This window comes from Ailuropoda melanoleuca, chromosome 10 (assembly GCF_002007445.2).
Source record: "Ailuropoda melanoleuca isolate Jingjing chromosome 10, ASM200744v2, whole genome shotgun sequence".
NCBI lineage: Eukaryota > Metazoa > Chordata > Mammalia > Carnivora > Ursidae > Ailuropoda > Ailuropoda melanoleuca.
This window is the reverse complement of record NC_048227.1, coordinates 32,417,875-32,442,907: the sequence shown is the minus strand read 5'-3', so window position 1 is coordinate 32,442,907 and position 25,033 is coordinate 32,417,875. Positions and strand designations below refer to the sequence as shown.

Sequence of the window (25,033 nt, the reverse complement as noted above, 5' to 3'; positions counted from 1 at the left end):
GCTTCTCACATTCCCTCCAGCAATACTGGCTGGCTACTATTTTAATTTGTCTCTCAGAATTCAGCCGTGGGTAATTTTCAGAAGAAAGAAAATTGCAGAGAGATGAGATTTAGCCTAAGAAGAAAAGTGGGATGTAAGGATGATATGGCAGGTCACAGGACTAATTTAAATGTACCATCAGCTGAGTCAGATTCGGAGTCTAGAAGGCTGGTCTATGAAAACCGTCGTAAAACATAATGAAGTCTGGTAATAGAATGAAAAGAGAGAAGGACCATGGCCCATGCCACTCCACATCCCAAGTTGTTAAAGCAGAATATAATTACCCCTCTCAAGCCTCAATTAACATCATACTCGAAGGGGAATCCAAATACTGTATTATTTTGTCTGGGAGGAATAGAAAGTTCAGATCAGTATCAGGAAGTCCCTCTATAGAGACGTGACCCTCCGCTGCTGACTCAGTACCCCGACGTGGGTGCCCCTGAGCCCAGTCTCAGGGAGTGAATGAGAGTCGGCGTCTTGAGCCAACCCAACCGTGTTCAGACGTCACCTCTACCAATTACCAGCTTATGCGTGCTGCCTGACCGGCTATGCCTCAGCCTCCTCGTCTATGAAGCCTGCGGTAGGAAACCTGCGGTAGGAAGAGGGGTGGTCAGGAAAAGTGAATCATTTAATGCATAGATACAAGGCTTGGCAGCCACCTCTCATGGATAAATGCTCCATCGACGCTAGCCCAGTGGCCCCTTGGCATCAACATTGCAAAGACTCAAACATAGCCTTCACCCTTGTGCTCAGTAATCCACCATTTCATTATTTTTCTTAATTTAGTAATCCTCCCTCCTCCCACAAAGCCTCTGCCTGTCAAACAGGCTTCCTGGGAAAAGTTGGGGCTCTGAAATGATAATGGGAATGAACTTGCAGATTTGTCAGCAACGTCCCCAAGTTTCCCCATGGTACGAACTACCTGGGACCATGATTCTCTTCGGGCGCACCAGCCACTTAGGACCGGGCAAATGGGGCCCCCGGAGCTGGTCAAAAACCAGGCCTGGATTCTTGCCAGATGTACAGATGATTGGACCTCTCTCCTGGAAGTTCTGATTCAGGCGGTCAGGGCTGAAACCCAGACATCTATGTATTTTTAACAAGCACTGTAGCTAACTCTTCAGGGAAGTTTGAGAAATTCTGCAGTAGAGAGGGCTCAAAAATAGGAAAAAATTCCAGGTGAAAAAAAAATGGTAAAGAGAATTAGATATAAACTCAGAAGGAAAGTGGAAAGACCCAGCAAAGATGCTGAAAGAAGAGGAACAGGGGAGGAAGCAGATACAGAGAGCATGACACTGTGGCCACTGTGGACCAGCTTCGCTTTCTAAAATGAGGTTAAAGGTCCATTCTCTCAGAAGGCCTCCAGAAACTAACTAGAAGGGGCCATTACCCGGCCGTGTGTGGTGTGTGTGCGGTTACATCCTCAGCAGCCACAGCTGGGTTGCCTGAGAGGCGAGCATGGCGGGTGGCCAAAGGGAAGTTGCAAAAAGAAGCAAAAGCGGCAAGAGATTCAGTAATCCAGCTCCCTTTCCACTCTGCGTTTGTGCCATTCCCGGTGCTTCTCCACTGTGGCTGATAGAAGAATCAGCTGCCAGACACCTCCTGAACTCCCCCCATTCCACACTCTGCCCACACCAGTTAGGCTAGGACCACAGGAGAAGGGCCTCAGCATTCCCATTACTTGAACCTCTCCTTAGAAGTCTAGGGAGCAGCCAGGCGAGAAGCATTCAGCTAGACAAGCAGCCCCCAACCTTGGCTTGTCCTGGAGTCACCTGGAGCTCTTTGGAAACCACTAGTGCCCGAGACCCACTCACAGAGATGCCCACTGAACTGATCTCAGTGGCAGCCGGTCCCTGGGAATTTTAGAAGGGCCATAGGTGTTCTTATGTGTGCAGCCAAGGCTGAGAACTACTTGGCCCACTTTATCATCTACAACAGCTTGCTGAAAGGGAAGTGCAACTGCTTTTGAAGTTTAAATTCTTGTGTCTGTGTTGAGAGTGCAGAGCAGACCAGGATTGCCATAAGGGGTCAGACCCGTGCCAGCCTTGTCTCTGCGCTGAGAGGTGAGCCCACTCTCTGGTGGTCAGTTTGTCCTGACCTTGCTTGGGGACAGCCTACTCTCCCCAAGCATCATTAATTAATCAATTAATTAACACATCATTACTCTCTTTGATCATACCTCTCCCTGGTCATTTGAGGTAAATGATTCCACAGAGAGGGTCACTGTATGATCCATTTATGGGCTAAGATAGATCATTTGTCTTAAAGGTCAAGTGGGGAGAAACCGTATATAAAAATAGTATAACATAGCGGACAGAGACATCACCATGAAACCTGTCCATTATGACTCCACCCAGATTCCTGTTGGCCTCCCATGTGGGCCACGTTGGTCTGACATCCCTCCCTAGGCTCTTATTTGCAGGCATTTCATATTCATTGTTCTCATAAGTTGGTGAAAGGGTAGCGTTGTGGTGGGGGGGGGCTCATCACACCATGTGACTCCATGGAATTAATGAGCTCCAGAGAAAGGCAGTTTCCTGATATGTCGGGGAAATCTTCCTGGATGTTATAGGGCTATTTGCGTGGAATTAAAAGAAAAAACCATCAGTACAGAATGGATACATCCAAATGGCTACTATTTTTTGCAAATACTTTTTAATAATTCCGTTTTGGTACCATTGCAGAATCCATGGCATGTCCCCTACAATATCACTATTGGTGATAACTTCATGCTTTGACGTGGAGTAGATTTGATAGCCGTCTTCTGAGCCAACTCCTAGAGTCACCCCCTTTGTTCAGAAATTTGCTCAGGAATCATAAAGCCACTCTAAAAAAAATTCAAAATATATAGGTTACCCAAGAAACAGAGAATGGAATAAGAAGGGAATGGGGAACTGGTAGCATTATTGTTTAGAGTTGGTGTATCACGTCCCCAGGAAGAGTGCTGTGAAGGACAACCATCATATTTCCTAAAATTCCGGTACGACTAAAGAGAAGGGTCTAGTGTCTTTATAAACATACTTGTAGGTTGCACTCGCGTAAGTTTTTCCTGTTCATTCAGTCATCATTTTATATCTGTTGGTAGCCTCTCATGGTTTTCCTATGTCTAGCAGGCAGGACAGCTCCTTAGGGAAAATGCAGAAGTGGGGTGCAAGGTGGCAGCGTCTTCTAGGATGATAGGGTCTGAACTGGATAGAACCACTTAACTAATGAGGCCCGCCCCATAAGTAGGGGAATGGCTGTACCAAAGAGCCCTGCTGTCTGGATGGAGCAGGCGGCCACTCCTGGTTGTGGCAGCCTTCTTCTTGTGGGCATACTGTAAACGGAAGTCCTTCCAAGTGCTTCTTTGACCCATCCAAGAATCCCATACATGTAGCCGGGGTGTCCATATCTTACTGCCCCTTGAGTAAGTCACGGGTAAACAAGTCAAAACAAATACTGAACCCAAACATTTTCAATTTCAGGGGTACTGCTCCTCAAACCTCAGAAGTTTGAAGCCAGATATTGGTGGGGCTCAAAAACTCTGTGTCCAAGCAAAAAGACAGCAAAAGTTCAGTGACACTAACTTTTAGTTTTTGAAGAGAGGCGGTAAATGAACTTGGCTGTGACTTGCGTTATGTGGAAGAGAAACATACGGAATACGATCCTCAGAAAATGCATAATTTTGTTTAGGTTTCACTGGTGTGGAAACGGCTAGAATGTTCAACTGGATACTCAATTCTAGTGAATTTTCCAATGGTAGCTCTATTTACATGCCAGGGTGTACCTCTTGCAACAGTAAAACTTTCTTAAGATGTTTTAAGAAATGTTCCATCACTAGATACTTCTGGAAGCATTAAAGCAATTGAACACGACCAACCAAACTAAGAGCCAAAAAATGCATTTCTCTTGCTTCTTAATGATTCATACGCACAGTAAAATCTAACAAAAGAGAACCAGGATACTCTCTGCTGCCACTTTCGAGGCATTTAAGAGCCTAGCCGATCTCATTGGGGGCATTTGTATAATCTGCCTCCCACAGACGTTCTTATTTCTAGAGAAATAAAAGGTACGTCTGAATTAGAACACATTTCATTGTGCAAATGCCACAGCTGGAAACATCTTAAGAGAGTTTTATCATCTTTGTGGATTTACTAAATCAAAGTAAAATAGCATTTTCCATTTTAATTTTCTTTTAAATACTGCATCATTAAAAATAATTTGGTAAGACAGGATTTATTGCAATAGATGAGTGTTCTTACCTTCTTTATGCAGCCAGCCTAGTTTGGTGAGGAAATTATCATCCATAACATGATACCATATAACATTCTCTTCTCAAATGACAGCATTTCTTTTTCTTTCCTTTTAAAGAAAAAAATGTTTTGATATTATACCACAATAATAAAGTCTGGAATTTTATGATTTTCGTAGCTAGTGTCCCCTTTCCCCCAACAGACTGTCCATGTTTTCTTTAAAAGTAGTCTCCGTTTAGCACAGAAATGCAAGCACAGTTTCAAGCGCCCGAGCCTTAGCACCGTCCCCTGGCATGGCATTTTGGTTAACACTCAGTATTAACATGACGGTGCAACAGTGTGGACATGGCCCCCGTTCTGACACCACCATGATTCCGTTGGCAAGGTCCCCGCATGCCTGTTCCATGATCTTTCTAAGCTCTCGAGGTCCGAGACGTAGCCACACATTTCCTTGCAACATCCATTCGAACGAAGCACCCCTCCCTCCCTGCATCTGAATACATCCACCCAGTTGGCAGAGAGCACATGTCCCCCTGAGCGAGCAGTATTGTGAATTTTATCTTCTCTTCCAGAAATCAGTTCGTCTTCGTTGCAGCAGATGAAATTTCTTGTAACACCTCTACAGGTAACAAACATTGCTACTTCCTGATGCATCCACCCAAAGCTCAGTATTCTCTCTCTCTCTCTCTCTCTCTCTCTTTTTTTTTTCTTCACATGCTGCAGTTGGTCACTCTAGAAAGTTGAGTTTAAAAAAAAAAAGACAAAAAACAAAAACAAAGTCCATATATCTTTGGAGTACAGCTGAAGCCTTTAGGCTCCGCTGTCTAAAACGATACTAGGTGTTTTGCTAACTCGGATATTTTATTTCCAGTCTTAATAATACGTGATCTTGAAAAGTAAGACTATGTTGAATGAAGCCACAATGCAATCTTACGGTATAAGCAGTGCTCTGATGTTAAAATGCTGAACAGGGGAGATTAAGGACACAGACGTGTGACTTGTATGTTTTTTTGACATATTTTGTCTGGGTTCACACAGATGTATATATGAATTATTTGGGATCTTTATTCAATGACTGGTTATAAAAGACTGAATCGAGAAAGCTCGAGGCATTGGGGACTGTAATTATCTCTGTCTCATGAGAAGGAGATCTTCATTCTATTAATCAAAGATCCTCTCTCTCCTTCCTTTTAAAACTATCACAAGTAGCAGGATTTAGAGACACACAGTCTTCTGCTTTCGGAATCAGGGCCTCGGCAAATGGAAATTGCACACTTGCATGATGTGTCCGCCAAAATAACGCCTGTCTTTTTGCTTTGATGTGGTTCAGAACAGTTATGTTTGGACTTTCATTAGCATGGAATGACTTGAGTAAATGTCAAGATAGGTGAGTGCTAACAGATTCGGGGTTTTTTGGTTTTGTTGTTTTGGTTTGGTTTTGGGGGTTTGTTTTGTTTTTTTGCTTTTAAGCCTAAATTTTGACCAAAACTGTTACTAGGAAAGCTTACCAATATGTTGCTTACCAATATGCAGCCAACAGGGACGGGCTGTACAGCTCACGGACATGTAGTTGAGTGTGACGTGACCTTCCTTACACAGAGCCTTGCAGACAGAGCTTCATCTGCTACCAATCCCATTTTATCAATGGAGCAGTAAATGAAGGCCGTTTGCTAACGCTTCAGTCCCTACTTACAGTCTTTGGCGAGTAGGAACTAAAGAAAGGAGGGATCGCTAGGAACATGTCCCCAGCCCTGTCTGTTCTAAAAGTTGCATTGATAGAATTGGTCTCCACATTTTTAATGGTGGAAAGTCTTACCCCGGGAGCTCAGGAGGTACGCACGCTTGTAGTTTAAAGCAATAGCTTACTCCGTTTCTATAAAACCCCTTGGATAAGGGCTCCCCTATTTTCCTGCCTTAACCCCTAGCCTCAAACATCAGTTTCTCCCTTGAGAGGTGGTGACATCCCTAACACTTCACTAATACTTAATAGTAGAAGATGGATAGTTGCATAGCTGGGGGGAACGTTCCTGGGATGCAAGAGACATCTGACGTCTCCAAAACCTTGGAAAGGGAGCATGCTTCTGGAGGGGTAACTGATTAGGCTGGGGAGGGTTGTTGGTTTAAAACATGAATAGATGCCATTTGTGGATACGCTGCCTCCCACAGTCTCCGCCTCTCCTGTTAGAAATGTATGCATGTCCTGGTGTATTTTAGGTTCTATTTTGATATCATAGATCAAACACTGCAAAGTTGCAGCTTAAAGAGGTAGACACTGATTTGATCCTGTGACTTAACAAGCTCTGTCTGGTAAGCCAAGTGGTCCATGCAGACTAGTCCTAAAAGAGGCCACAGGTCATGAAAGTTTGCCTGAGCAGAGCGAGCGTTTCCACCTACCTTATCTGATTTAGGACGGCTGCTCAGTAAATTCTTAATGAATTGCTATTGATCAGATTTCAAATTGAGAGAGATATCCCTGTTGCTTTGATGGCCATATTAATAATATGTTGTATGCTTCATAAGGTTCAATTTGAACTCTGAATTTTGAACCAAGCATGAAAAAGGAGACACCTGTATCAATCAAATGTCAAATTATCGCCCATTCAGTCCTCCCTCCTCATGGAGTGAATATGGAAAATCAGAACAGGTCAGTCAGCAAAGGTTGTGACTCATGGTTTCGACAAAGTCTCTGAGCACTTTGTCTCCCCCGTGCTAGGAGAACCCGGGCACCCCCTAATTCTAACCAAGAAAACCATCCCCGCGTGCAGAACAACACTGCTTAGGGCAGGCCTCTTGACTCCTGGTATCTCCTGGATTTAAGTGTTCAACCAAAAGCAACTTCTCTCTTTTTAAATGAAGAAAGAAATCAATGAGACACTTAAAATCTCAGTTTTGAGGGCTCAGTGGATTTGATAACTGGCATTCTTATAAAGACGTGTCATTCTTACACAGCTGCCTGTCGGCCAGCGCTGGCCAGTTGTGTGTGTGGCTCGGGGTAGAGATGGTGAGATGAGACTCGCCAGATGGTAGGATCTGCGGCACTGAAGGGGTTTTCTTCCTGTCCCCAAAGGAAAAGTGATGATTCTTACTTGGGCCTTTTGGAGAGGATGCCAAGATGTCGAGTCTGCTTTTGCTAGTCATGTAGAAGAAATGTTTCTCGCTCATTTGTGTGGTTTGTGAGACTCTATTTACAAGTACATTTGTTTCCTTATTCAGTGTCTCCAGCAGTGGTATCCGTTGTTTGGTTTTGCTTTTGGCTTAGTTGCTCCTGAAAGATAAGTGCTCAGTGGGTGACTCTGGCGACCGGCCTTTTGACAGCAGCACTGAACCCCCAGCATGCACGTGTCCAGTGCTCACCTTGGACACTCACGTAGTTTCTCATTCTGGAACGTCAGACCCTTTCACGAGTTGGTTCCTGCAAGAGACGGCAAAAGGGAAAAGAGGTTTTTCCCTTCTTAGACTCGAGGTCTCCCTGCCACTGTGACTCACTGGAGCTTTTCCAGGACTGGCGAGTGATTGGAGTAGAAGGAGAAGATGTGTATTCTACTCGAATGAAGGTCAAAAAGCAAGTGAGTTATCTTGGTGGAAGAGCTAGAAATTCATTTCAGTTCATTAATATGTGGTCAGTCATCACTGTGTGTCAGCAAGTGTTCTGAGCCCTCAGGACATAGCATTAAGTAAACCAGGAGAAGCCCTTCCTTCAAAGAGCCTCCTTTCTAGCAGAGACCAGACACCCGACATGTAGAAGGAAAGGCATGTGAGGTACTTGCACGGCAAGTTATACGACAGCTATAATGAATCAAAGAGCAGAGGGACAGATAGAAGACAGGATGCAATGTGATTTTAGGTTCAGTGAGCAGAGAGGATCTCTCTGAGGGGGTGTCGTTTGAGCAGGGACCTGAAGCAGGTGAGGGTGTGAGCCAGGTCCATCACTGCGGAATCGTAAGCATTTCAAGCTGAATAAGCAGCGAGTGCAAATGCCCTGTGGCTGAGGGACACCTGAGGGGGCCGGGCTCAGCAGGATGTGCAGCGAGGCCACGGCGTATGAGTACAGGTAAGAGTTTTGGAGATCAAATCAGGAAGACAGCTAGGGCTCAGAACAAATTAGGACTTGGAGAGTTTTGAACCACTCAAGATTTAAGTGTAGTAGGAAGGCATTGGAGGGTCAGCTGTGATCTGCCTTATTATTTTAATGATGACTTAGATGGCATTATGGAGACCAGATCCTCAAAGGACGAGAGCAGGAGAAGGAGCACTAGTTGGGAGTCTCTTGCAGCAGCCCAGGGAGGGCTGGCAGGGGCCTGGGTTAGGACGATGGTGCTGGAAGAGCCAAAAAGTGGTTGGCTTTGGGCTGTATTTTGACCGGAGATCAGCAGGGTAGGCCGGCAGATGAGAAGTGGATGCGGTTCCGTCCCTGTTAAACGTCCACGCTCTCCCTCTTGCTCCAAGGGTGCGTTATTTCCTCGGAGTGCTAAGACTTCTTGTCACCATGATGAGGGAACCCTGCATCCCTTCAGTCCTTGTCCCTCAGACAGGCTTTGCTGAATTCTCCAGGGTGTGATGATAACTTCCTGTCGTTTTTGAGCAAATTCTGTGTGCCAGCAAGCATGATAAATTGTATGTACACGTAGGTACCCGCGTGTGTGTGCGTGCATATGTACAAATATGATTTATCACATCAGCTCAGTGAGGTAGGTGTTACCCTCATCCTCATCTTGGAGGTTAAGGGAAAAAAAAAAAAAAAAGCTCAGGCGCAGAGAACTTTGGTAACTTGCCCCAAATCCTAATGGAGTCCATCTGCTGACAGAGTTCTTTCCACTAGACCACACTGCCCCCACATGCTCCTCATATTTTGACCTTGGAACGTTGACCTTTGCCTCCAGATGGAATTCTCCTGCGTTCTTCAGCTGTGATCTTGTTCCTAAAAAACCAGTATTTGTGAGTTGGGGAGCATAGTTGCTCAAATGTTGAGGGGCCCTAAGGGAACTTGGCGGCCCTCCAAATGGCTGTTCCACTGGGTGTTTAAGTGAGTTGGTCCTTCCCCTTCGTGCAGCAGGTGTGTGCTGAATCCTCTGACGTGCTGGGGACTAGTCTAGGTGCAGGGACAGAGTGATGAAGGGAGCCACTGCCTTCTTGGGGAGCATTCTGCATATTCCCGGAGATAGGATTAAACAAACAATGTGTGTCCCGGGTCAGGTCTCTAAAAATCTTTCTTTTGCTGAAAATCAATGGCTAAAAATAAACTAACAGGACAATCCATTTCCTAAAACCTACCAGAAACTTTGACCTAGTTGTTTTGGCTGCTGAATCCCAGCTGCCCCCTGCCCAAGGGAGTGTGTACGCATGCTTGTGTGTTTATGGGGTGCAGATGGAGGCTGGGTCTCTGTCCCGCAGCAAGTCTTGCTTCCTCCACTGGGCCAAGGAACCATCTTGGAGGCATGGGAATCCAACCTGGGGACACACTCCCAGGTCTTTATGAGTACTGGACACTAGGTAAGGGTGGAGATCTGTGAAAAAGCCTTGGCCAAATGAGTGGCCAAAGCCATTAAAACCATCCCCTGTGAACGGGGCGCCATATACTTTATGAAGTATTATTAGAAGCAAGTTCATGGCCTCATGGGGTGTCATCACCCTCTTCCATCATTCTGTCCCCTCCCAACCTGCTCATGTACGTGAACACATAAACACACATTTGCACATCCACACAGCCTCAGACAATATCTAGAAGTTTCCAAATGGGACATTCCCCTGATTGACCCTTCAGCAAACTTTATCTAATTGTCTTCCTTATATTTTGTTTATTTGATTATTCAGCAAAGTCGTCATGCAGCAAATTGATTTGTAGTTAATTGGTCCGTTTCCAATAAAATGCGATGTGTATTATAATAGAGTGCAGGGTGTTCAGGGAACATATAAACAAAGGAACTTAGTAAAAATAATTGTAACATTTATTGAGAGCTTGCTGTGCACTAGGCATAGTTCAAAGCTTGTTACAGGCAATAGTGATACCCTATAAAAACAGAATGTCTCTATCAGTTTACTTACAAAAATTAAAGATATCCAGATAGCTCTGAATTAGCCTGAGTGAGGGAGGGCTGTATCAGTGTAGAATTTGAATAAAAAAATAGAGCAGCAGTTATCAAACATTAGAATGCACGAAAATCACCTGCAGAACTTATTAAAAATGCAGAATCCATTTCCTCTTCCCATGCCCCTGCCCCAAAGATTCTGATTTACAGGTCTGGAGAGGGAGCCTGAAAATCTGCATTCTTACAAGTTCTCCCGGGCGATTCCTTATTCTTTAGGAACCACAGAGCTGATCAGTCGGGAATCTTTCCCCTTCCAGAGGGAAGGAGAACACAGGATAGGTTTTTTCTAGAGTTGTGCCCTGCAGTATGGTGGCCAATAACCCCATCTGGCTACAGGGCCCTTGACATGTGGCTGGTCCAAGTTGAGATGAGCTGTAAGTATAAAATGCATACTAGATTTTGAAACCTTAGGACAAAATTTATGTAAAACATTTCACTAATCTTTAAGTTGATGACACATTGGAATGGTAAGAGTTTAATATATTAGATTAAGTAAATATATAAAAATGAAGTGCCCCTCTTCCGTTTCACTTTTTTAATGCGGCTGCTTTAAAACTTAGAATGGCTCATCTTGGGCTCATTGTATGTGTATTGGACAGTACCATTCCGGAGTTAGATTTTCATTCGTTTCGCATAAACGAATATTGAAAGCGTTTGTGTGCGCCAAGAACTGGTCTCTGAGAGGTGAGGGATACTCACCTGGAATGAATACTGTGACAGATACTCTGGACACTGGCAGTGTGTCTGGACTTTGTGTTTGGTCTCCAAGTGAGAGTACAGTTGGCGTGTGTGTGTGTGTGTGCGCACACGCACGCACGTGTTCGTTCTTCTCACCCTGCTAGTTAACCTCTCAGAATCTTTGATCTGCTTACATAGGCTATGGGAGCTCCGGATGCTTACCTCAGGGGTAGTTCTGACACGTACTCCATGGGCTTTAGTGCGGTGACCCCACCTGGGATAGAGAGAAGGCAATGCCACCTTGACAGTATCAGGAACTGACACTCATTTGCTGACTAGCTGGTAACCAGGACCCCTCCTGTCAACCTCACTACTGCCTTATACAGTCAGTATGCACCATCACCTCCACTCACAGATGGAGGAAGTGGCTCAGAGAGGAGATAAACTTTCTGAGATTACTCTTTGTGATTCCCCCAGCAGACTGGACCCTGGCTGGGGGCCATGTTGATTTCAAAGCATGACGGGAATTTCTTAGTGATTTTGGAAGAGCAGCTGTCAGGACACAAAGAAGGTGAAACAGCCTTTCTACAAAGAGGATGGCCTTGAGCTTGGCATTAGGGAGAGCATGGCAATGGGTCTTTTATTGAGGAGGCATTCCAGAGTGAAGGAATTAGGGCCAAAAGCAGGACTTTGTGTTTTCTCAACTCCCAGGCAGTGGCTATTACTCTGCTCTTAGGAAACCAGAATCAAGGTTCCTATCTCAGACCTGTTCTGCTAGGAATCAGAATTGGAAGAGGTTTTGAATTGCACAGAGAGGGTGCAGAATGGGTGATGTCATCTGATGTGCCGTGGGTGGTATGGCCTGTTTTTCGAAGATGTTACAGGTGTCACAGGTGAACTTACATATACACGGTTCAGGTGTGTGACACTTTGGATGGGCAAACTCTACGGCTTCCTATTTAGAAGCTAACGAGTCCAGAAGATGATTTCACCACTGGTTCTGAGCAAAGAAAACATGAGGCTGAAAAACGTATTAAGTGATTGGTGAAGGTGATCATTTCAAATCCAGGCTAAGAAAGTGAGCAACAACAGAATTCACAAATGTCAGAGTCAAGTTGAGATGACTTCATGTTGTTCATTTGGAGAATTTCTTCCATTTCTGCTTGGGTCTTTCTTTTTGGAGAAGTTTTGCTACATTTGTTTTATAGATGTTGTGAGTGTGGGACTGGTTAAGTTCCTCTTCCATGTAGCTTGAGAAGCTTTTAGAATAATGCTTGGTCACCCCCCGCCATGGTCTACAAATATATATTTGTATCAACGGTCTACAAGTGTCATGATCTAGACTAAAGCTAGGCGAGGCTATAGTAAAGAGGAGGGCTTCCTTAGAGGATATATTCACTGAGGCCACTGAGCCAGAGACCTCAGACCTCAGTAGAAAGTGAACGGGAACATCCCCTTCTAACCCAACTCTCTTTACATTTTTTCCCAGTACATTCAAGTGGTTCCCATCCTAATACTTTCGAGAAGATTTGTCCCCTATCGTGGCAATCCAGGATATGTGGTCTGAGGTCCTGTGAATCCTGTTTCTTCCTGTGCAGATGAAACAAGTTGATTGGCACCAGTTGGTCCATGTCTTTGTGGTGGACAGAGATGAGCCCACTGTCCTTGCTGTGAATGGCCCTGGAAGATTTGCCCCAAATCCTGGCCATTATTACCGAACCAGTGCACGTTATGCTAACCCAGACCACACAGCCTGAAAGTTGTGATATTGATTTGAGAAAGGAGGGTTTGCACCCTGAGCCTTCTCGGTTGTCTGGTGGATGTTTATTTGCATGAAAGTGAGAGCCCATCCATCTGCACGATAGCTCGAGCTATCCCAGACCAGGAACTGGAGAGGGCTTCGGTGGCCTCCCATATTCTGGGCCGCATCCCTTCAGCTTTTGAAATGAGGGGATTTTGTGTCCATCCTGAGTTAACAGAAGCCCCCTCCAGGCCAAGAAGACCTGTCAGATCCTGCAGTGCAGAATCCCCAGGGGACTGGTCAGAAGTCTTGCACCTGTCTCAGGCCCGTGGCACTGTGTTCCGCTAAGTTTTATCTAGCGAGGACTATGAGATGGGTCACCTGGAAGGTCTACGTGCCCGTAACACTGGTTTTGAAAACGGACTGATTTGCAGTTGGATCAGGGAAGGAGCTAAGGCAACAGCTGGGCAGGGCGGACGGATTCCACAGCCCGCGTGCCCTCCATGTGGTCTTTTGCTTCCTTGTTCTGACGGAGACTAACTGTAGCTCCTTTCCAGCCACTGAGAATGGCTAAGAGCAGAGCATTTTCCCAAATGCAAAGAATGTCTGGTCCGGAACAATGTTCCAGATGCTTGCTTTCTGGATGGTGGGAAAGCAGCAACCTGTCAGTGGGTTATACCTGCCGCGGTGAAAACCAGAGGATTTTCTTTTAAAAGTCCTTTGGTTTTTCATTTGGAAAAGCTCAAGAAACCAGAATGATGAAGTGGGATGAGGATCCCCTCTTCCTGGGCAGTTAGCTTCTGTCTGTCTTCTCACTGGGTGCCTCAGACACCCAGACCACGGTGAGCCATCCTGGGTCCAGACCCCAGTGGACCGTCCACAAGGAAGGGAAGGGGAACATCCCTTAGCATAACCGTCGCTCTAAATAGCAGGCTGTTAGCACCGCAGGGCTAAGGTGTGGTACCCCCTTTGTATACTGTGTTGTACGTGTGTGGCTGGCGTGCATGCGTTTTCCCAAATGTCTCTCAGACTCTGCCTTAGATATAATTAGGAGGGCGCTCTAGCCCCTGACGACAGTGCAGACACCCCAGGGATCGGAATGCATACTCTTTTGAAAGCACACTCTGCAGCACTTCCGTGCGTGCTGGGGGCGCAAGCCTCTGTACCTCCTTGCTGCGGCTGGGCTGTCCAGGAGAGCTGCATGCCACCGGGAACGTTGTCGGTGCGCTGAGAGCGTCTTGCTCCCTTTCCCGCTCCCTCAGGGTTTCCCCAGCTATCTCCGGGACAGGAGACATGGGGAAGTGATGCTACAGGAAGAATAAGGTCTGAGGGGCATAAAGGCTCTTAATTGATGTAGAGAGTAAAATACAGACAGTGAAATTAATTCATGTTCTTACTATGTTCCTATAAGAAAGTCACTTCACAGTGCTAGAATCCTGGTGTGGCACCAGCACAGCTCTCTTGTGTTTCATTAGCATCCAGCTCGTTTCAAGGACATTCAGATGTTAATAATAAGTAATATTTGCATCTCTCAGTAGAGTTGACAAAGCACTTCAACACACACAGGTTCATTTCCCACTCAACGGGCAGCACAGTTACTCATTTTACTCCAACAAAGCCTTACGCTCAAATACAGCACTTTAACTACGTCTGTAACTCATATTAGCCAGTGCTTAACTCTAGAAGCATCTGTAAGTTGACTGCCAGAGCTACATGTGATCACGTTAGAGGAGACACTTCCCCTTGCCTCTTACACACCGGAAGTCTGGGCAGGAGTGACAGCCTGGCTTGGCAAACTCTGCGTAAGGTCCCCCGCGTCGCGATCTCGTTTCTGTAGACTGCTTTCAGATGGACCTGGTTTCTTTTCCACGTCATGAAGGAGACAGGGCTCAGGCCCAACAGTGCCACATTATGAGTAGAAAAATGAGGCTCAGAGAGAGCGACGTGCCTCGTATTTGAGAAAGGACACTGCAAAGGCAGAACTTGAAGTTGGCTCTTCCTGCCTCACGTCCCGTGCTCGCCCCAGTGCCACGGGCGGCCTCCCAGCGTTCACTTGTTGCTAAGGTCGAAAGAAGGCGGGCTCATGATGGCATGGCCGCAAGCCACGGTGTGGTCCCCAGCAAAGCTGTTATCTTCTATTATGCTGTTTTGTGGGCTTTTCCCTAAAGAGGTGTGATGAGCTCGATGGCATCTTGGCCAGTGGTCTGTGAACTCTCAGCGGTAATGTGAAATCACACACTCTGTATTCCCAGAGCACCCAGAAACTTTTCTTCTGAGTGTCTTGAAGGGTTTTGAATGTCTCTGGGAACCGCTGACCTAGAATCTTCAGAAAGCCTATCTGGAAGAATCTTTGCTGCTGACAGAATCCTAAAGATGGGGGCAGGTTTCTTCCAGGCTCACTCCTCCCTCTCGCCGCCCTGACGCACGCACGCGCATCGGCTTGGCCTTTGTTCCCTGCACTGTGGCCAGGGCCTTGGTGGGTGCTGGAGAGAAAAAGGCAAACCAAATAGACTTGGCCCAGCCTCCAGGGGGCTGACATTCCTGGCAGGGCTGGGAGGGGCCAATAATCAGGTAGAGAGGTAAGTGAACAAAACTGTTGATAGACTTGCTATGTTCCCTGAAGGGCAGGCAAGTGCCAAGACTGTGAAGAGAAAATGAATTTGCCTGTGTTCGTGGGGCAGCTCGGAGCACGGTGAGCAGGGGCAGAGGGTAGTAGGAGGAGATGGGGCAACTCAGGCAAGTTTGGGTTTTCTTTTGGGATCGATGGAAAACCACTGAAGGTGTTTCAGCAGGGAAGTCCTATGTTTAGATTTATATTTAAGTAGATAGAGGATGGATGGCTAGATAGAACAGTTGCTGCTGGTAGTCGACTGTTAGCTACAGATGTAGGTGGTCGGTGGTTTGAAGAGGCAAGAGCAGAAGCAAAGAGAAGGCTTAAGCCTGTGGCGGATTTGGTTCTGATGAAACGCTGGCGGCTTATGTTGGGGTGGGAATAGCGTGCATGGAGTAAAGCAGACGAGTGGAAGATTTCATCTATAATTTCGGATGGATGGGATGTGGGAACGTGGAAGCATCATGACCTGATTGCCCCACTGTCCACTTTGCCAAAGGGATGGGTGGCGTGGAGGGTGATGACATGTGTAGGTTGCTCACAACATGGCGGTCGTAAGACATTTTCCCATCCCCCCCGTCGAGGTCCATTTTTCCTCTGGGCTGTGCCTAGCCAGCTCTGGGGACATGAGGTAGCTGACATGCCTGGCATTTCTGCCGCAAGAGTAGCGCTCCAGTCCACGTCTTCCCTAATAACCTTGTGTCTAAATTGTAGTGTCACACAAGGGTGTGTTTAGAAATTAGCATTTGAAAAGAAGCCTCCTTGCTTTCAGTTTGAGCTGACATGGTCCCTTTTCCTCTGTGGAAATGAAATTTATTAATCATAATAAAACCATCGGATTCTGAAGGTAGAGGTCACCCCGAGGAGAAAAGGAGCCTGCTCATTTACGAGGAAGAGTTCAGTGCTGCTGTGTTTTTCTTCTGCCTTGGAAAAGAATACCGCCGAATTGTTACCTTGGGTTTTCCACGAAGGTTGAAGCTCTGCCCAGTGTTAGAGGCAAATAAGAATTTACCATTAAAGTATGTGGAGGGAAGAGGTGGGAGCTACATTCTCATTGAATACATTCAGGCTACCAATAGGTTGTCGCCTCGAAAGATGAATTTTTTGCCACAGGAAAACCATTCCCCCAATTTTAAAAAAATTAATTTCTCGAAATGGGCATTTTCATACTCGTTTTGAAGGAATACCGTCAAAGTGATGGTCTGGCATCATTTATTAAATTCCCAAAGATTTTCAGTTTATCTTTGCATTTTATGTCCTGTTCATAAGACCAGCTTTGCTGGGTGAAAGTGCATTAAAATAATCCTATTATCAATTTCTTTTTTCTCTAGACCAATGACAGACTATTTTCTCACAAAATGAAAATCAGCACCAAAGTCATATATCGTGTCCTCTCCCCCCCATTCACATCTACTTGTAGTTATGTGGGCAAAGGCCCAACTTTCACGGGTGACCTCTGTGAATAGAAGATTTCTTCAAAAACCTCCCCCTCCTCGTTTTAACACACCCTCTGTCTTGGACTTCTATCTCTTCTTCCTCCCTGAGAGAGGGAGCGTTGTTGACTGAAAGCCATCTGACTGAGCCAGCTCCATCACGGATGTCCCAAAGAATGAAAAGCCAGAGGGCGTGGACTGTTTGTTAGTTTCCCTGAGAGGGTCACCTCAGAAAAGAAACAGCCACTCAAGTCCTTGCTCTGGAGAATCAGGAGAACACTGGGGGTTGAAGCAGAAAGCTCATTTAGGCTACCTGAGCTCAGTGCCCTTTGAAACAGGCAAGGCGGCTTTAGGAGTAGGACACAGCCAATGAGAACTTGGTATAATCAAAATTTTCTTTTCCATTTGGGGTCTAACTCGGACCCTAAGAGTTAATGAACCTTCACCCAGGCTCCTTTCCCTGTCCCAGACTCCACGGTGTGAGCAACCAAGTGAGACCCACCCAGTGCATTCTTATCCTCCAGTCATGAGAAAGAAGATTGGAAGGAGAATGGGGGAAAGACAGGAAAGGAAAGGAATACAAATACATGCAAATGAGATGTTAAGAGATGGGAGCGAGCTTAAGGTTGATAGTGCAGACAGACCATCTCCTCCTACCTTGTTCCTGCATTCCCTCAAGGAAAGTCCAGGAGTCACATCCCTGTAGAGGCCGTGCACGCATCCCCTCGGGGGCTGCCTCCAGCGTTGGTTGCTGATGGTGCCTAATGCTGCCCCCTCCTTCAGAGACCAACGCACTGCCCAAGAGAGTCATTCTAACTCAGAAGTTATCCTCCGGGCCTTAGGGAAGCCCACACCTCATGCTTCACTTCCATGAGCGTTAAAAAACCAACTCACTTGTCTCCAGGTGGGATCAACTCTGGGGTGCAGCTCACAGGATCAGGTAGAAGTTAGTCTCTAGCTCAGACCGTATCCTTGCCTCTCTTTTTTCTCATGCTCCAATCTGCTTGCCTGTCTGTCCTCCTTTTGAAAGCGCTCCTCGACAAAGCACGCGCAGAAGAGCCTCCATTTCACACTCTCCTTCCAGGGAACCTAACCTAGCTTAACGCGCACCTCAGCTGTGATCATTACCAAAAGACCAGTGTTCAAACTGTCTGCAAGACAGCTGGCAAGTCATTCAAGTAAGGGCCTAGACACCGCAGAAAGAGCGTACCAGTTGCCCGGAGAGATTCAGGGATCAGCTCTGACTCCGTTTGGCCCTGTGACCTTGAGCAAGTAACCTCTGAACATTAAATTCTGATTTATTGCTGCGTTCGGTCCCAGACATTGAGTATGCATCTATCTCTTATTCATTTTTATTCCAAAGCTTGTCCTGGAAGGCATGGCAATGGAGGGAGGAGGATGGGAGAGAGGCACAGAAAAGGTCAAAGATGAGATCTCGTCATCAAGAAATAGTGTTTGAAACGGATCCCTTCTCGGAATCCAACCACTGACTGATGTAGTAGTAGTCCTGGGTGATGGGACCAGAATCAAATCAAACTAACTCTGGAGCGGCAGGCGTCGGGGCAAAGGCCCTACAAACCCTTCAGGGGTCTTCCTGTTCAAGTACATCTGTTGTTTTCCTCTTCCGAGACGCTGGACCCTAGCTGCACAGACTGGGCCCCTTTACCCTTTGTGACCTACCTTGTCTCGCTTGATTGGTAACAGCCGAATTAGGAGAAAAGACAGTCTCTCTTGAGAGTAAGAGGCATGTCCTTCGTGGGTACTGGGCTTCTTCAAACCACTCTTTCAAGTTGGTTCTTCTGCCTACCTCAGTCTCCGTGGTAGGCCCGCGAGCAGTGTAGAAACGGTTCTACGAGAGAGAGGAAAATGTACTATCATCCTGCCAGCAATGTTAAATGGACAGAAGAATGGGTTGGACACAGTTGGACTTCTGTCATGTTACCTGGCAGACGGGAACATGTTCCCAGTCTCTGAAGACAGATAGGGCCCCTCTGCACTGTCTTGGTATTTTTGTATTTTATGGTTGTTATTATAGACTTCGTAATTGCATATTATGGATTAATCCTCACCCGTGTTTTCCTTTCAGTTACGGACGAGTTTATGCTGCCGACCCCTACCACCACACACTTGCTCCAGCCCCCACCTACAGCGTTGGTGCCATGGTGAGTACCAATCCCTGCTCCTCCTCACCTCCTCCTGCTTCCCTTCCCTTCCCCCAGCTGGGACCTTAGTATGGGTTGACGGTTGACGTCCTCTCACTTTCCCTTAATTGAATTTGTCTCTTGTGCTAACAGCAGCTAAAATGCCACATTAATCCTCCCAGTAAACTTGATAAATGTCTTAATTTCTTGGCAATGTAGTGCATGTAAGTTATTATATTTCTAATTTTGCAAGTCTCACCTAGCAGCGCACTTACCTTAATGGGATAATTAGTCATTTTGATAATTAAATCCATCACTAACAGAATGCAGTGTCAATGCAGAACTTTTTTTTTCTTTTTTTTTTCCCTCCCTTGCTGCTCATTCACATAGCCCCAAGGTTCCAGCCCCAGCACAGACTTCAGAGGAGCTAAGCTGCACACTTCCAGGCCTCTGCTGTCAGGCAGCTGAGAATCTGACTGCCTCTCCTCCCCTATTACAATTCATGTTTAAAGTCATAGTCGCCCAGGAAAGAAAATAGAGAGAGGGGCACACTTTGTGTGTGTGCCTAGTACATAAGGAATTAGAAGGAATCCGTTGGGTTTGGGAGTTGTCTTTTTTTGTNAGACTTCAGAGGAGCTAAGCTGCACACTTCCAGGCCTCTGCTGTCAGGCAGCTGAGAATCTGACTGCCTCTCCTCCCCTATTACAATTCATGTTTAAAGTCATAGTCGCCCAGGAAAGAAAATAGAGAGAGGGGCACACTTTGTGTGTGTGCCTAGTACATAAGGAATTAGAAGGAATCCGTTGGGTTTGGGAGTTGTGGAAGGGTGGGGGGGAGGGCAAATGGGAGGCGAGGGTGGGGTGAATTTGCCTGTACTTGTTCCAACTTCTATGCACTAAAACTCTGAGTACAGTAAGACGTGCCCATCACGTGAGAGCGTATGCAATCATGACAAAGCTTTTGGCATGCAGTTTTCTGCTTGGGATCAAGAATATCAGTCCTTATCCTAAAAATAAATCCCCAGAAGCATTCACTTGAATCGCCAATACTTTTAGAAAAAGGAAATAGTTAAGTGCCACCTCATAGCCATCTAGAGCCCCGACCAGACAAGTCACTGGAGCTTGGTCACAGAAATTCAGCCATGATTTGGAAACGTATTATTTTGCACAAGCTCGATTACATCAAGCAGTTCATCCGTAAACTCCCCTCTCGAGAGCAAATTCCATCCAGGTTGTTGAGCCAAGTTGAGTAAGCAGTTGATTTAAATTTCCATCCTGATTTTGCATTCAGCAACTCTGCCCCAACACCTAGCCCGCCTAAGGACTGTGTTGGAAAGGAGAGTCGAATCGCTGCATCCCATCAGCGGTCTACGTTAGGCCTCTTGAGTGTAGACTGAGCCTTGCCCGATGGAATGTCGCATTAATGAATCAAGCAAGCAAACAAAACGAGACAGGGCAAATCCTTCCATTGCCCAGCCCGTGTCAGAGTCCTCCTCTCTAGCAGGACTGGCCGACGGAATTTGGTCTTGCAGGGACGTTCTTTAGGGAGAGTCGCTGGGGGAGGTCAGGACTGGGCCTGTCGTTAGTTCTCCAAGAATGACCTGGGATGGGTAGGGGGTGCCTCCATTTCGGTTGCTTTTGAGTGTCTATTTTTCACATTAGTCTTTTTTGATGATCCACGTGTTGCAAAAGGAAAATGTAAAAAACACACCCCTCAAATTGCTTTGTTTCAGAATGCTTTTGCACCCTTGACTGATGCCAAGACTAGGAGCCATGCTGATGATGTGGGTCTCGTTCTTTCTTCATTGCAGGCTAGTATATACCGAGGGGGATACAACCGTTTTGCTCCATACTAAATGACAAAACCATTAAAACCTTCCAATGTGGGGAGAGAGGAAGCTTTCCGAGGCCTGGGTATTGCAATACACGCAGTAGTACATCATTTTAGCAGCTCTAAAAATTTAAAAAAAAAAAGAGGAAAAAAATTACATTTTTTATCTTATACCTCAGATATTTTGTTCTGTGTATTTTAATATTGTGGGTCTTTAATTTCTGAAGGTTCCGTAGTTTGGTTGCTGGCTGTAGGAGTTTTTGTGGTTGAAATAGAGAGACGCTAGCTATGAATAAAAACTGGTTTAGGGCCATATCCAGAGTGCTATATCATGTAAATGAAGTCTATATGCTGAATCTTAAGCTACTGGGGTTATCAGCTGTCTGGGAAGAGTGTTAAGTGACTACAATAGTCATTTTTTTCTGCATCTGCATTATTTTATTTTACGAGCGGGGAAGGGTGGGAGGGTCTTAGGGGATGGGGACCGGGATTTGGGCTAAAAGGAAACACAAAATAGTAACTGACGAATCCAGACGACCCACTGCACCAACAATCATATGTCAGCGGTTCTAAGTTACTCATTGAGTTCAAGCCAAAGGTTGTGTTGTTAAGGGGGTGCTTCTAAAAGCACTTTGTGTGTCCAAGTTGAATGAAGACCCTTTAAACCATTCCACCTGGCAGTATTCAGCTTCTTAACCAGCCACTAGTTATTTAGGCAAAAACTGCTAGTTAGGCCATCAACAAGCATTCTTTTTATATTTCTTCCAGTATAATAAATTATTGATATCATTGCTGACTTTTATATTATGGGAGGGAAAAAATAACATTAATAAAAAGGTGATAAAAAGCACTGTTTCTATTTTTTTCTTTTTTTCCAAAAAAAGAAAGTAATAAAAACTTAAATTCTTTGTACCAGTTAAAAAAAAATGTATAAAATTTACATCTGTGCAGTGGAGTTGTTAAGTTCTAGAAACAGTCTATGAACCTTTAGTTTTAGCCTAGTAGGACTGTTAGAGACAGATGTATAATTTTTATGGAATTACATGATAATCATATTCGGATTTATAGAAGCATTTTACAAGTATTGCAATCATTGAGTAGAGATAATCATGGTATTTTCATCAGCTTGGTCCTTTTTGAAACATGACTGTGTTTTGTGAGCAATCTGCAATTTTTCCGTCCGTGAGAGCCTGCCCTCTTCCTGGTCCCCGAGGATTCTCTCAAACCAGTATCTTTAGTTCTGTCTCCAAGGCCCAGGACACTTGTCAGAAGGAAGCAAAAAAGTAGGTTCCGCCCTCTTCATCCCCCCGCAGAACAAAGCTCCCGCCCCTACCGCCACCGCAGGGCCAGAGCGACACAGCCGAAAAATTGCAGTTTGTCTGTACTCCTTCTGTTCGAACTCTTTCCATGTTGTCCTGTTTACAAGTTCACCTAAGTTGGGGTATCTGTCACGGGTCTTCCTGTTTTTGTATTTAAATAAAAAAACCAACCAACAGCGGCCAGCCGCCTCCAGTAGTCTCGCCGCCATAGGTCTCTCTCCATGTGTACAGCGCAGGCCCTATGGCGCGTCCTTCAGTCGATGATCAACTCACCGCTGTGAACCCGCCAATCCGCTTTAACAACTCTGCTTTCAAACAAAACCAAACAAAACTTTAAAAAAAAAAAAAGTGTTTGTGATCCAGCTTTCTCTTGTCATCCTCTGTGCATGCAGTAAGATCGGTTGGATATTAAACCATCAATAAAGTTTCACAAGATTTGAACACAAAGTTTCTGTAGCTTCGATATCTAAGATGCTCGTTCTCTGGAGAGGAGTCAAGGGGGGGAACTGCTTAGCAACCAGAAGCAAGTGTGTCAGCCGTTCTTTTCAGCAGACTGATTTGGGTGGGGGAGGGGGGGCGAAGGGGTGTTTCATAGCATCACCGAGACATTCTCCTTTCCCCACCTGGAGGACAGTGCCAGGACCGTGGGTGCCCGGGCGATGTGTTTAAAGAAAACACTTCTATAAAATGCTCCGGCATCCCGCCCCCAGAGGGGAGAAAAGTGGAAGGGACAGGGGACTCGGGAGAATCCAAAGCTCTCTCCCGAGGGCCTCCGATGTCAAAAATCCAGAATTTGCATTGTATTTGGAATCACAAACATAGAATATTCTTACTGTGTTGGTTAAAGTAAAATTAATTTGCAGTTTTGATTTTCATCAATGAGCTGTACTTTCCCCCATGACTGTATGTAGTTTTAATAAAATCATTTAGAGCAAGTGAGTGCCACATGATGTTGCAAAACCTTTCGTCTGGGCACTCTGCCAAGATGCCAATAAGTCATTTTAAAATGTATGTCAGAGATGTAAACGAACATTTTGGATTTTTTTAAACAGTATTTATTTGGAATGTTTTCATTTATCTAAATAACTATTGCTATTATGAATTATGAAAAAAAAGATTAATATCATGTGTGGCATATAGTGACTTCTTAACACACACATCACGCAATCTGCAAACCCAGAAAATGTGTATATCTGTCTTTAGAAATTAGTGTTTATATCACTTACAGTGGTTTGTGAATAAAGAAAAACTGGTTTGTAATATCAAAAAATAAAAGCTTAGTCTGAAAAGGTACCTGCGAGTCGGTGTTCTGAGTCCTTTTGCTTTCGAGCGTTTCCTGGGACGGCGGAGTCCATGTGCACACGCGTGGCTGCCCTCGGGCCGCCGGGGGGCTGGTGGGTGGGCGCTGCCTGGGTGACAGGCTGAGCGGGAGGCCACCGTGCTCCCGGCCGACCCAGCCGCCTCCTGCAGGAGCTCGGGGCCACCGGGCTCTGCGGGTGTTCCTTCCGCATTCATCTTTCCAAAGAAGTCTGGGGAAGTAACCAGCGATGTTTCAGAAACAGAACTTAGGCGACTGATTCCCCAGCAGGGAAATGTCAGCCTTTGGTTGAAAACAAAACCACAAAAATTGTGCATTTCAAACAAAACATAAGAACAAGGCATCAATACGGTTTGGGGGGGGCAGGGGAGGCTTGGGTGAAGAAGCTGAGCCTGGGCACGAGGGCTCGAGCGTCCACTTCCCTAGTGCCTACTAGGAGCCAAGGATCCCGGCCAGGCTCTTGTGCACCTTATTTCATTGAATTATTTAATGTTGCCATGAGGGTCGGATCATGACCCCATTTAAAAAGGTATCTTAACACTATCTTAATCCTATTTCCTTTAATTATCTTACTATCCCTATCATGTGGGTAACACATATAAAGACTCAACAAAATGTGGGGTGCAGAAGCACTTCCGGGTTTGAAGCTGGATCCAGTCACTTGCGAGCCGCAATCCAGGGCAAGCTAAACCAAAGCTCTGTGCCCCAGTCTCTTCCGGAACTCACCTACCTCTTACTATTGTTGTGCAGAATAAATGATAGTCTACATGACAAAACTGCAAGCTCCTATGGTGTGAAGTCACACATCAAGCAGGTGGCGAGTTCGACATTCTAGAAGGGGCGTTCCAACCGGAGAGGGGTATGTATTCTCTCCTGGCCCACAGAGGGCTTTTAGCTTTCAACTTTAGAAATGAGAAATCTTACCGTAAGGGCCAAAGGCTGATTTTCCTTCTCCAATCCTCTTCCCACAATGTAGGCTGTCTTCGTAGTATTAATTGCCCCACATCAAGTATACCCAGCAGCCCCTTTTCTGTAAACTCCTCGTGCATGGGACTGTACAGGTCCACGCCAACTTCCATTGCTCGATGAAAGTTCCTGGAAGATAGATAGTATTTTATAAATGAGGACAACAAGGATTGACAGGTCATAGGATTTGTTCAAAGTCATGTCTAGCGACTATTGGAAGAAGTGTCTATGTGAAGCTCTGACACTGTAGCCTATGCCCTCTTCCAAAAATTCTGTTCCTTTACTGAGAGCGGTGGTGGTGGTGGTGGAGTCAAGCCGAGGCTTCTGGTTCTCTCCTTACAGAATATGGAAGGCTACATTAATTTTTAAAATTAATTAACTGGTTTTATTCTGGCACATGGCGAAGAGGGTGCTAATTATCTCCTAAAACGCTGATTCATAGCAGAGTCCCTGCCCTGTCCAAATACAGGGAGGTGAGTCTAGATAACAAAAGCGGTAGCGTACGTTAGGCTCCCAAACCAGGCTCTTCTCCAAAATGAAGATAAGCCTATACCTTTTACGTAAAATGTAAAGAAAATTAAAATGATGGCCAAAGTGAAAAGGTTTGTTAAGAGACCTGACCAGTGGAAGCAGCTGCCT

At 45.7% G+C, this 25,033-nt stretch overlaps 1 protein-coding gene across 16 annotated transcripts in view; it reads left to right on the top strand.

Moving 5' to 3' along the window:
• Nucleotides 1-23,403, top strand: part of RBFOX1 (RNA binding fox-1 homolog 1) — a 2,017,010-nt gene extending 1,993,607 nt beyond the window's left edge. For 5 of the 16 annotated variants that reach the window (XM_034670386.1, XM_034670387.1, XM_034670399.1 and 2 more), the window contains 3 exons: nucleotides 4,844-4,896; nucleotides 18,907-18,982; nucleotides 19,352-19,562. In XM_034670386.1, the coding sequence (XP_034526277.1) occupies nucleotides 4,844-4,896; nucleotides 18,907-18,982; nucleotides 19,352-19,499 (277 nt within the window). In that variant the 3' untranslated portion in view covers nucleotides 19,500-19,562. Of the gene's footprint in view, nucleotides 1-4,843; nucleotides 4,897-18,906; nucleotides 18,983-19,351; nucleotides 19,563-20,693 lie in introns of those variants that run through there. The other 11 variants (XM_034670396.1, XM_034670388.1, XM_034670398.1 and 8 more) reach the window with 4 other exon arrangements.
• Nucleotides 23,404-25,033: the final 1,630 nt, after the last annotated feature.